The sequence below is a fragment of the Halichoerus grypus genome, chromosome 8 (genome assembly GCF_964656455.1).
Source record: "Halichoerus grypus chromosome 8, mHalGry1.hap1.1, whole genome shotgun sequence".
NCBI classification, from domain to species: Eukaryota; Metazoa; Chordata; class Mammalia; order Carnivora; family Phocidae; genus Halichoerus; species Halichoerus grypus.
In genome coordinates this window covers 143,971,972-143,983,428 of record NC_135719.1, presented here as the reverse complement: position 1 = coordinate 143,983,428, position 11,457 = coordinate 143,971,972, and the positions used below count along the sequence as shown (strand labels likewise).

At 38.0% G+C, this 11,457-nt stretch overlaps 1 protein-coding gene across 4 annotated transcripts in view; it reads right to left on the bottom strand.

Moving 5' to 3' along the window:
- Positions 1-2,022: 2,022 nt before the first annotated feature.
- Positions 2,023-11,457, bottom strand: part of VRK1 (VRK serine/threonine kinase 1) — a 93,903-nt gene continuing 84,468 nt past the window's right edge. For 3 of the 4 annotated variants that reach the window (XM_078054183.1, XM_078054186.1, XM_078054184.1), the window contains exons 12-14: positions 11,300-11,387; positions 9,987-10,058; positions 2,023-6,414 (exon numbers count right to left, since the gene is read on the bottom strand). In XM_078054183.1, the coding sequence (XP_077910309.1) occupies positions 6,383-6,414; positions 9,987-10,058; positions 11,300-11,387 (192 nt within the window). In that variant the 3' untranslated portion in view covers positions 2,023-6,382. The remainder of the gene's footprint in view (positions 6,415-9,986; positions 10,059-11,299; positions 11,388-11,457) is intronic. The other variant, XM_036104716.2, reaches the window with a different exon arrangement.

The window sequence follows — 11,457 nt, the reverse complement described above, 5'->3', positions numbered from 1 at the left end:
GACTGCTAAAAAGTTGAGCTTAGGGAAAAAAATGTTCTACTTCTTTGCTTCATTACAGATACCCTCATTATGGCATCAGCTGAAGTGCAGACTAGCTCTCCTGTGAAGATTTATCATGCGTGGTGGCCACTTTGAATCGGAGGTACCGGAGTCTTTAACATTCCCTAGTCAAGTGTCTCCCTGCTGCGCCTGTAAATGTCAGTCCAGTTTTTTCACGGCTGTGCGCACAGATTAGAAACAGCGGGCGAGCTTGGGAGTATGACTACAATACCAGTAAGGACACTTGTCTTCGTGGCACTGCTCAAGTGATTCCTGGAATGTAGGACCCTGCTGTTTTCTAATATTTACACACAACTGGAGTCATCAAGAGCAGTAAATGCAGTCTAAAGGCAGCTTGCTTCTTTTGTTAGGAACTTTACATTCAAATAGGGATAGCAACAATAACACCAAAAAAATTTAAAAAAAAAATTAGAAACCCACCATTTTAAAAAGTTTCATATTTTCCCCCAATTTTGCCGCTAAAAGACCAACCAGGTATTATCCTGACTGTTCACTTAGCTCAACCCTCGCTTCCAAACATTTTCTATGTGCATCACACAGTTCACTGGGAACAGCAGGTGTCTGGGATGCTTGACCTCGAATTGTGTTTCTGCGGGCTGTGCTTTCTCTGACCTCTACAGGAGCAGACAGGGCCTTGGAAGCCATTTTCATGTAATTTCAGCCACCTTTGCTTTCTGAACACTTTGCATGGCAGAGCAAAGACTTATTTCGGGGCTGCAGCACCTGGAATACAGACAACTTCTTTGAAAAACCTGGTTAGGAACTTTAAAAAAAGGGGAAAAAAAACCCACCACAACTAAACGTGTATCTTAAGAGATGTCTAAATGATCCTTCTTTAAATTACAAATGGTAGGACAAATTACGTATCTTTGTCATGAGCTTTTCAATCTCTGCCAAGGATTTCTGGACTAGAAACCTGAAGGGCCGGGGGGGGGGGGGGGGTGCGCTGTTGCACGTGGGACCAGATCACACAGCTCTGCAACTACAGTGTTAAACCCATCAGGATGTGCACAATACTTCTCCAGCTGAATGGACTCACGCCTTAGCACCAAAATGTTCTGACGAGTTAATGAAATAAAAGAAGACAAAAGAACACAGTTTTCTTTCCCCGGTTTGGGGTGGGGGGTGAGCTCTTCTTAGGGATCTTAGGCACATTTCTCTATCTAGGAAAGTGCAAGAACTATTCCTCCCTTTTCCCTTCACTGGGAAATGGAATGGAATCAATAGAATCAATATGTACTACCCAACTGTAACTTTCCCTGTGATCTATTGCCCTGGAACTTTCCGGTGTTCAGAGTTAGCAGACCCTTCAGTGGCTCAACTCTGACATTTATACAGTGCTAGCACATACTGGACCCTCGTGAAGTAAGTTTGGGAAAGCATGTAGGGGCATCGCTCTCATCTGAGAATTATACCAAGAAGGATCAGCGTGAACTTCTGTACTAAGATTCTTGTGTCAAGGTCAGAAAGAATTACTGAATAAGCAATTTTTCAGTTTTTAAACAAACTAGCCTGGCTGTTACAAGGTCTTCATGTATATGACTGTGATCACTCCTCACTCGCTTCTGAAAGGTATTAGCAGCAGAAAGACAACCTACAGAAAAGCAGGAACAGATTCAGACCACTGTCCCCTCTCTTCCCCTTGCAAACTCTGGACTGGCCCTTGGAACTTCTTCCCACCCCCGCGTACCAGGGACAGAAGTTATCTTACAGATCATTTCCAGTCATCCTTCCGATAATTCAGACTTCTAACGAGTGCTGCACTTTAAATCAAAAAGAGGAAAGAATTTTCAGAGATCATTTATGGTGGCTCACTTAAATAAAACCATAATTTGCTCAATGCAGAAATTTTACAGGTTAACTTGAGCCAAAATTACAAAAATTCAGGAACGCTACTCACAAATTGCAAAACACTACTGTCATAATAAAAAGCTCACCACTATATGAATAATACATGCTCAGTACAGTGGAAATGGTAAACATTTTATTTGCAAAATCACACCCAAGAATACAGAGTTGCCTAAACCACCTGGTCAGCGGTATACTGCAAAGAATCACTGATCCAATGTGTGAGGCTGTTGCTATGTACCCAGAGACCCTTTTCCAGTATTGATTCCTCAGTGTGCCTTGTCCTCCTTATACCAGCAGAGCTTAATGAATGAGGGGTATAGAATACCTGTAGAACTTTAAAAGAAACCAAAACTCACAAAACCTTATTTATCTATGCAACTGCTATAATTATGAGAAATTACGAAGGCATGATAACAGGACTTAAAAAATATCCTACCCAAAGAACAAGAGTTTGATTTTTGTAGTGTAGTAAGCTCATAAGTGAGTTTTTTCTTTCATTTTGATTTCTGTTAATGTGGTCTAGGAGACAAGAATAAGTAAAATGGCATTAATTACAAATGTGTGGTGCTGGCATAAGGACAGACAGACAGATCAATGAAATCAGACAGACAGTCCAGAAACACACCCTGGTAAAATAACTTAATATATAATAAGGCAGGCATCACAAACCAGGGCATAAGGGGCTGGGGAAAGATTTATTTAACAAAAGTATTGGAGGGCGCCTGGGTGGCTCAGATGGTTGAGTGTCTGCCTTCGGCTCAGGTCATGATCCCAGGGTCCTGGGATGGAGTCCCACATCGGGCTCCCTGCTCCTTGGAAGCCTGCTTCTCCCTCTGCCTCTCTCTCTCTCTCTCATGAATAAATAAAATCTTAAAAAAAAAAAAGTACTGGAGCTACCGGTTAGCTATTTGGAAAAAAAAATACATTGTGATCCTTACCTCCTGGCATAGATATGCCAAAACTAATTCCATATGGATGAAAAATTTAGGAGCATTAAGACAAAAAGCCTAGAAAAAGCTATGGTAAATATTTCTGATTTCAGGATGAGGAATATTTTAAAACACTGGTGGAAATTACAATGAAAAAGATCAAAAGATTAAAGCCATAAATATTAAATTTCACAAAAATAAAAAATATTACCACCAACAAAAAACAAATGGGAAAAAGTCAGCAACAAATACAACCAAGGGTTAAGATCATCACTATACAACAGTACAATCAAATACACCAGGAAGAAAACAGAGCAATTAGTTTACAAATAAAAAATAATTGCTCAGGTTCACTAGCAATTAAAAAAAATTTACCTTATCAAATGATAAAAATTAGTAATATTCAAGGATGACAAATCTAAGCTGTGCACTCTGATTTGCTGGGCAAAGTGCTGGCTGGTGGATTTCTGCAAAGCAACTTGTTAATATGCATCAGTAACCTTCCATTTTCATAGTCTTTGACCCAGTGGTTCCCTTCTGAAAATCTAAGGAAATATTCGCACATGTGGACAAAGATTTCTGCCTAGTTTAATCAAGAATATTACTTATAGGAGCTCCTGGCTGGCTCAGTTGGCAGACCATGCAACTCTTGATCACGGGGTTGTGAGTTCGAGCCCCACACTGGGTGTAGAGATTACTTGAATGAACTTAAAAAAAAACTTAAAAAAAAATTACTTATAATATCCCAATACCAAAGACAACTTAAATGTCCAATATTAGGGAAATGGTCAGGAAAGCGTCATAAATCCACAAGAAAAAATATTATAGAAACAAAAATTATATTCATGAAGTATCTATAATAACATGGAAAGTATTTAATTCTAGCTTTAAAAAGCTATATATGAAGTTTTATATCAAGTATAATAATTATTTGAAATAAAAATGCATAGAAAAGCCTGGAAGAAAATGTGTCAAGACATTCACCGTGGTTGCCTGTGGGTGGGAGTAATATGGCTGGTTTGTCTTTTGATACTTTTCTGTGTGTTCTAAATTTCCTACAGTGACCAGGTATTATTAATAAACTTTGGTAATCACAAGAATATAGCCAACAAAATAGCATTTTAAGGGATAATCAAGCACATATTGCTCAACCACATGTAAACACATACACATAAATACATATAATTTATTTATATTTCCACCACTAATTTATTGCTATGCGACTTAGGCCTTCATATGCACATTTAATTTAGTAATTCAAAAAAATAATTGAGGCTTTATAGCTCTGGCCTATTAGCATTTTATTTGTCTTAAGAGATCACTACTGAAGAACACCTAGAAGCTGTTTTACTTCAGGGCTTAGTTGGTTACCAAAGATGTATCGGTTGCTTTCTAGAACATCTAGAGCACGTACTGCCCCCACGGTGTGAAGGACAAGAGCCCAGCACAGGTGTCGATCCTCAGCAGACCAGACCATCTCAGCTCACTAACAACCAAGGAAAATGGCAGAGAAGGCAGGACCGCATGGTGCCAGGAACACCTGTCAGAACGTGGACGCTGGGTTATGAAGGAACAAAGACTGGCAAAGTCCACTGAAACACGGACTGGAAAGGAAACAAAAATGATGCAAGATAAAAATAGTAAGTACAAAACTGAAAAAGGCAAAAAAAAAAAAAAAAAAAAGCATAACGCCAAATGACGAGGCTATTTGATCACTGATTTAAAATAACGGGAGCCTAAAAAAACCCAGTGTAAGGTAGGAAGGAGAAGAGCAGCGGAGTAAGGAGATGCAGCCAATGCATCCAACTGGCTACTATGGCTACTAGTTTTTAATTTCCGCAGCCCTGCCAACAGAGTAACATTCGAGAAAATGCCAGCACTTGTTAAAAACAATATGTGAAGAAATATCTGTTTTCTTAATATTTAACCAACAGGTTTTGCTATGTTTTTGTGTTTTGGAAAATAAAAAAGGCTAAGGCATATACACAAAAACACACCACACACATTTTATCCTATTTTAAGCATCAATGTGTTTGAAACAGAACTTGAGAGTTGATTTAGGTGTTACAAATAAACTTGGGACCATAACACTGATGAGCACGAAAATCCAACATTCTACAGAAAACAGGAGGAGGTTCTGCCCAAAATCTAGTTCTCTCTTCTGCAAAGACACACAGCTCAAGAACTTCAGGAGGCATTTAAAAGATGAACTTTCAAAGGAAAGTCTGCAGATCTGGTCTGCACTTTTCAACATCTGACCACTACAGTGACACGTATTCCATGTGACACCTAAACACCCACATTTGGGGCCAAAGTTTTAGAGTCTCAGTGTTGGCTCAGAGCTCCTCCAACGTGGTTCCACCTTGACAATTTGGGGTATGTTGACATTCCACCTGTACTATTACTTAACATTTTCTTTAAATCAACTCACTTTTTTAAATACAGAAATACCTCCTTGAAGCTTGTCCTAAGCAACAGAGAAATCACCAGTTTCATGTGCTACTTATGTTCTGAACACATATTAAAATACATGCTTAAATGCTGAAATAAAAGTGTGTCTCTATGTCATCTACAAAGATGGGATGTGCCATTAAACGGTAAGGTGTACCACCCTTTGGGAAATCCAACCCAATTCCAATTTCTGCAACAAAGTAAACCTTGAAATTGTTCATATAGTTTAAATCCCAAGCTTTTATTACCAGGGAAACTATAAAAAGTTCAAATCTGAAAATCTCTGATCACTAAAACTCTCGAGTGCTTTGGTTTACTGCACAGACATCATATGCTACAAAAACGACACTTAGAAGAAAAATAATCTCCTGTGAATGAGCAATAAGCCTGCTTTGTTTTTTTTTCACAGGATCTCCTTAAAAGAAGCCAGTCTATAAATCTGTAATCATGCTACCACTGGATACTTTATCGTATTTTCTTTCATACAGTTTGCATGCTTAGGTAGTCATTCTGCAATCTCACTTTCAAATACGTGGGTTTGGTCTCCCACAGACCTGCTTAGTACCCCACTTTTGCTTTCATAACCCTTTCCCTTTTTTGTTCCTCTTGCTTCATACAGCAGGTGCTCAATAAATGCTTGTGGAACTGAACAGAACCAATGCAATCCAAATCTTATGGCCACAACAAATGGTGTATTTGTATCATGCAAAAAGAGACCTTTATTTTAAGGTTTGTATATCTGCTTAAAGGGGAAGATTTTGCCAAGCATTTCTATACACTCGGGGCAATGGACAATGATTAGAAAGTGCACATCATGGTGGTTTTTCTTACAGCTGCTTCAGAACCTCAAACACATACAGCTTGGGATCAGCTGAAAGAGTATGACCTATAGATTTTCAATTTTATAATTAGCCTTTAATAAATTGTGCAAAGTATTTACTTAATAAAAAAGTTTATATTTTTCAAAGACATAGTATTTCATGGTCAGCCCCATCCTCAAAGACTCACATGAAAATATAACATTTAAAATAGAAAAAGAGGAAAAAGTCAAATGACAGGAAGAAAAGGAAAGTCGGTTGACAGCATTTGATTTACTTCTGGACTCTCTTTCTGGTTTTTGAACCTTGAAGAGAAAAAAAAACAAAGAAATTCAAATCATTAACTTAAAAAAACTAAAGAACAGATATATAAGCATTTCCATGATATACTTATTCGTATTTAAAAATCTAACTGACTATGAGGATTTGTGGAGATTAAATTCCTACACAAAAGTAATGGCTAATAGCCTGAAAATCTTAGGAAATTGTGTCCATTTTTTAGTATGTCCAAAAATATGCTAACATCTACCTTTCAGTCTTAAGTCACAACAGAACTCTCCCACTGGTAAAACACATCCAATTCACAAAGGCACTGAAATCTTTCTCCCCAAAACTTTTATTGTGCAATTTAAAACAGTAACTCCTAATGTAAGCTATGGCAACAAGACAGGCATTCATTTCCTGGAGGGAAGCGATGAAGTAACGCATATTCTGAAAAGCAAGGAATAAAATGTGTTGCTTTTTAAAGCCTGTTACCTATACTCTCTAGGCAGGAGAGCCCTGGCCATTCCAAAACACAAAGTCTTTTCCACTAGGAATTAAAGAGATCCCAACTGAGCAGCCTTCTAAAGATGCATCACATCTGATCCTGGTCAAAGTACCTCATGACAGTTCCTATCCAACTACTCCTGAGTTGGAATAAATCAGTGATTCTTTACTGGGGGCGGAAGTCTTTACAGGAACTCCACCTCACCAAGGAGACTCTGTTCCCACCTAGCACCCCCACTCTACCTCCAAGGCGAGCACAGCAGTCGGAAGGGTACGTGTAAGCCCGATCACGGCTGCCTAGCACGGGCAAATGATGGGTGCCTTCCCTCTGCCTCATGCCTCCCTTGGCCAGGAAAAGAGCAATGGTACCAGGGTGAGGGGCAGCATGGTCACCCATAATTAATCAATGAATGCACTAAGCAACAGATCAATACTTCTTTTCTGAAATGTACAAAACATTCTTTGAATCTAGGACAAAATATTTACCACATCTAATAATAAATCCTAAAGGTTTTCTGTTTATAGGCTTAGTTACTTGTGTGGAAGATCAGTTTAAAAATTAGTGTTTTCTTTTTTTTTTCCAAGTTCCAGTTTTTATTTCATTGCCATATATATATATTTTTTTTTTTTTTTTGGATTTTATTTATTTATTTGACAGAGAGAGAGCACAGATAGGCAGAGCAGAAGGCAGAGGGACAGGGAGAAGCAGGCTTCCCACTGTGCAGGGAGCCCGATGCGGGGCTTGATCCCAGGACCCTGGGATCATGGCCTGAGCCGAAGGCAGCACTTAACCGACTGAGCCACCCAGGCGCCCCGCCATGTATTTCAATTAAAACAAACTTCAAATTTACATGGATATCTTTTTTTTTTCCTGCCATTGATAATACATAGCCTTTACTATAGCTGGTTTAAACTTTTGAGCTTTTCCCTCAATTTTTGTGATAGATAAAAAATATTCCATGGTAGATTTTTAATTTTTTATTTCAAGAATTTTGAAATTAATTTTGCATAGAAAAGTAGGAATACTGTGATGGGCTGAGGTGGGGCGTAATAGGGTATCACAAAATCCAGGTCAATAATCAGTACTACAGTACATCTTCCTTTCAATAAATTTGGAATAGTCACATTACAAAGGACACTTAACAATAGTTATCACTCTGTTCAAGTAGTATTATTATCACTAACATCCTAATTTGTCATTTTACACTTTTTTTTTACTCTTAAACACCACTGCTGATCTCCTTCAATCTAGATTTAAAATTTTTCACTGCAACTAAAAACACTACGTGGAATTTATTATGTAATCAGGATCCTGCAACGTGAAGTCTTTGCTGTAGGTATCAATTCAGTATTTTCCCTAATAATCAATTCTAATTGTGGCAGAAAAAATATTTTTCCTCTTCTCGTCTCTTTAAAAAAATATACCCATTTTCCTAATTTATTACTATTGGTAAAAGGTGCAATCTCAAGAGTAACGTGTAAAATTTAGTATCTGAAAAAGGAAAAGTACTCTTCTATGATTTTATTAATGCAGAAATTTAAAATAAGTGGGAAGTTTCTTTGTAGTGTGCCCTTAAAAATATCCCTTTTTTGACTAGATCATAGATATTCGAGAGGTAACCGTCAATCCTGCTTCCCTCATATTTCTCAAGAATGGACCAAAATTCAAGGTTACTTCAAATATAACACTAACAAGAGAAGGTTGTGGAGTACTGTCCATTTTATGAACGGGAGGGACAAAGCAGCTAGCCATAAATATCATGGCTACATTAACTAATTTTTAGTACAATTCTGAAGTACTGGGACGGTTTTGAAATGCCAGAATATGCATGATTTTTTAAGGCTTATCATTTTGTGGGGGAAAAAATTACTTGCAGCAAATAACCAAATTTTCTCAATTGGTAAAAATTATGCCTTGCATAAAAATAAAAGGATTAGAGGCCTCTGTTCTTCTTGAAAACCACCCCGTCACCCCCTCTCTTTCTTTGAGAAAACCTACACAATACACATTTTGAAAGCTTTCAGAATGTGTTCTTACACAATAGACCCCCAACTAGTCAAAATGAGTTTAGGTGTATCAAGAAAATTATACATGTTTTTAAAATGGTCTAAATAGATATTAAAGGAAAGTTGCTCCCATTTTGCCAGGCACAGCATTCTGAAAGATCACACAGTGAGAAAAATCTCTTACCATATTGTAAACCATAAATTGTGTTTGAAAATAAAATTGTTAATGAAGAAACTGACATTTCTAAAGCTGCTGTTAGAGGTAACCATTCTTGAAACACGTTTATGACACAAAATCTTAAAGCTCTAGGACACAGAAGTCACTGAATTGTATTATGTATTTTTTTAAAACAAAATTCAAACATAATAATGTGCCTCCTCCTTCAAGTTATTTTAAAATGATGAATACAAATACATATTTTCATGAACACTGGCCTTTTTTTTTTTTGCCAGAAGCAATAACATTTTACCATCTCAGGTAATATTTCTCTCATTTATGAATATTTAGACAATAAAATACTTTAACTAGCCCTATACTTTAGGAGAAAGGATAAATTACAATAAGAAGAGAAACAGCATTTAAGTAAAGCAATTTGGAGTTTATATAAATAAGGGAGAATCTGATTATTCTCTATCTTCTTTTTGTTTAAATTGAAACAAAAAATCTGGATTGTTCTCCTCAAATATGCAATGGGGTCCACACTCTTATTATTAATAAATAAAACAAAAATACTAATATATTTTCTCCCAGTAAAAACCAGCAGTGTAAGGACCTTAAATTAAAATTTGGGGTATAAAAAACATTTTTTCATAATTATAGTCCAATTTAAAATTATTGATGTATCAAAACAAATAACTCTGATGCTCATTAAGCAAAGTTCAGGTAACAAATGACCTTCAGGCAGTCAGGAGAGGCATGAGTTTTCTCCACGCACAGCTGTGAATTCACTCCAGTCTAAATGGGTATCAACCTTATTATCACAATGTGGGCTGGTTCCTTTGCTGAACTAAAACTCTGTTTTAAAAATTTTTTAAGGGATTTTTTTAAAGTAAGAATATTGCTCTATCTTTACAAATGCTCCTTAATTTTGCTCCCACTCACTGTCATAGCTGCTGCCGCTAGCCTCTGGCTGAGACAGGCTTCCATGCACTGCTCCTCGGGACTCCTCACTTCCTAATAACAAAATGAACAAGACGGGAGGCGGGGAGAACAGTAGGGATCGGAAAATGGCTGCAGAAGACAGAAAGAACTTCTTCAAAACCTTTAGCCTCCAGGGTGAAGTTCTATCCTCCCTCTCTAGATACCCCCAGTATTCTCTGGGGTGAATTCATGTAAACCTAAGGATGCCCTATCCGTACTATACAAGAAAGACAATGTTAACAGACTCGAGTGCAGAAGATTCTCTTTGAAAGTCAAATGTGTGTCTTCCACAAATGTGCACAGGCAACTCTATCAAAGGAAAGGTAAAATACGTCCCTGGCCTGACTCAGCAGGGCACTTGGGCTTTAATGAAACTTTTACCAAAAATGAGCCTTTTCTATTAGAAAGTGAGAAATGTTTCAGAACCAATAAAAGAATAAATAAATAAAAGGCAGCGAGATAGGAGAGAAATCTGGAAAAAGAAAAACATGGTCCTGCAACCAGCGCTGAATCTCTTCATTGCGTCCAAGAAATCATCTCTTGTGAAACCTGGAACCTGTTTTCCCTTTTCTGAGCCGCCCAGAGGTGTGTCTACACATCCGCACTGGCCGTCTACGAAGTGGACCACACGGAAGCCCAACCCCACTGTGCCCTTTGCAGACGCAGCCCTGCTAATGTCAATGCTAGCTCGGCTCCATACTGGAAGAGTCTTCAGCACCAGTTTACGAGCCATCTCAGAAATGACTTTATACTCTGCTTTTTGCTTCAAGAGCTTTGAAAAGTGATGATTGAGGCTTTAATTCCTTGCGTCCCAACTTGTTGAGAGACAAGAAGAGCTGGCAGACTTTGTGGGGGGCACACGGATGGCTCAGGCCCGTGGAACTTGGCAGCCGCAGTAAGCCCAGGTACTACTCGCCGGATCTGGACCTTCCCCTGTATCCCATGATGTGTAATAAATGTGCAGAAATGGAAAGAGAGTAGCCTGAGAGGTAAGAGCTCTGGCTCTGCCATTTAAGTGCTCCATGTCTTGGGCTCCCTAGATGCAAAATGAGAGTAGCTCCCCACCCCAACTTCGTGATTACTGTGAACAGTAAATAATACAATGTATACAAAGGACACTGTGATAATACTACACAAACAGAAGATCTTCTTGTATGATATTTTATCATAAAATCAAAACGTTATGACCATAAGTTAACCTCTTACTTAGTGGAAGGAAATGAAATCTGTGTTTATATATGGAAAAAGCTAATAGGCAAGACTGTTCAACTTACGGGTTTTTGTGGCCTCTTCTGTCTGTGTACCTGAGCATTCCATATCTTCAACACTGGATTCAGTGCTCTCCTCAATTCCTTTCTTGCGCTTGGTACACACAAAGATTTTTGAAAAGAGAGAGAGATGTGGTCTGATGGTCAAATAAGTAAATACACAA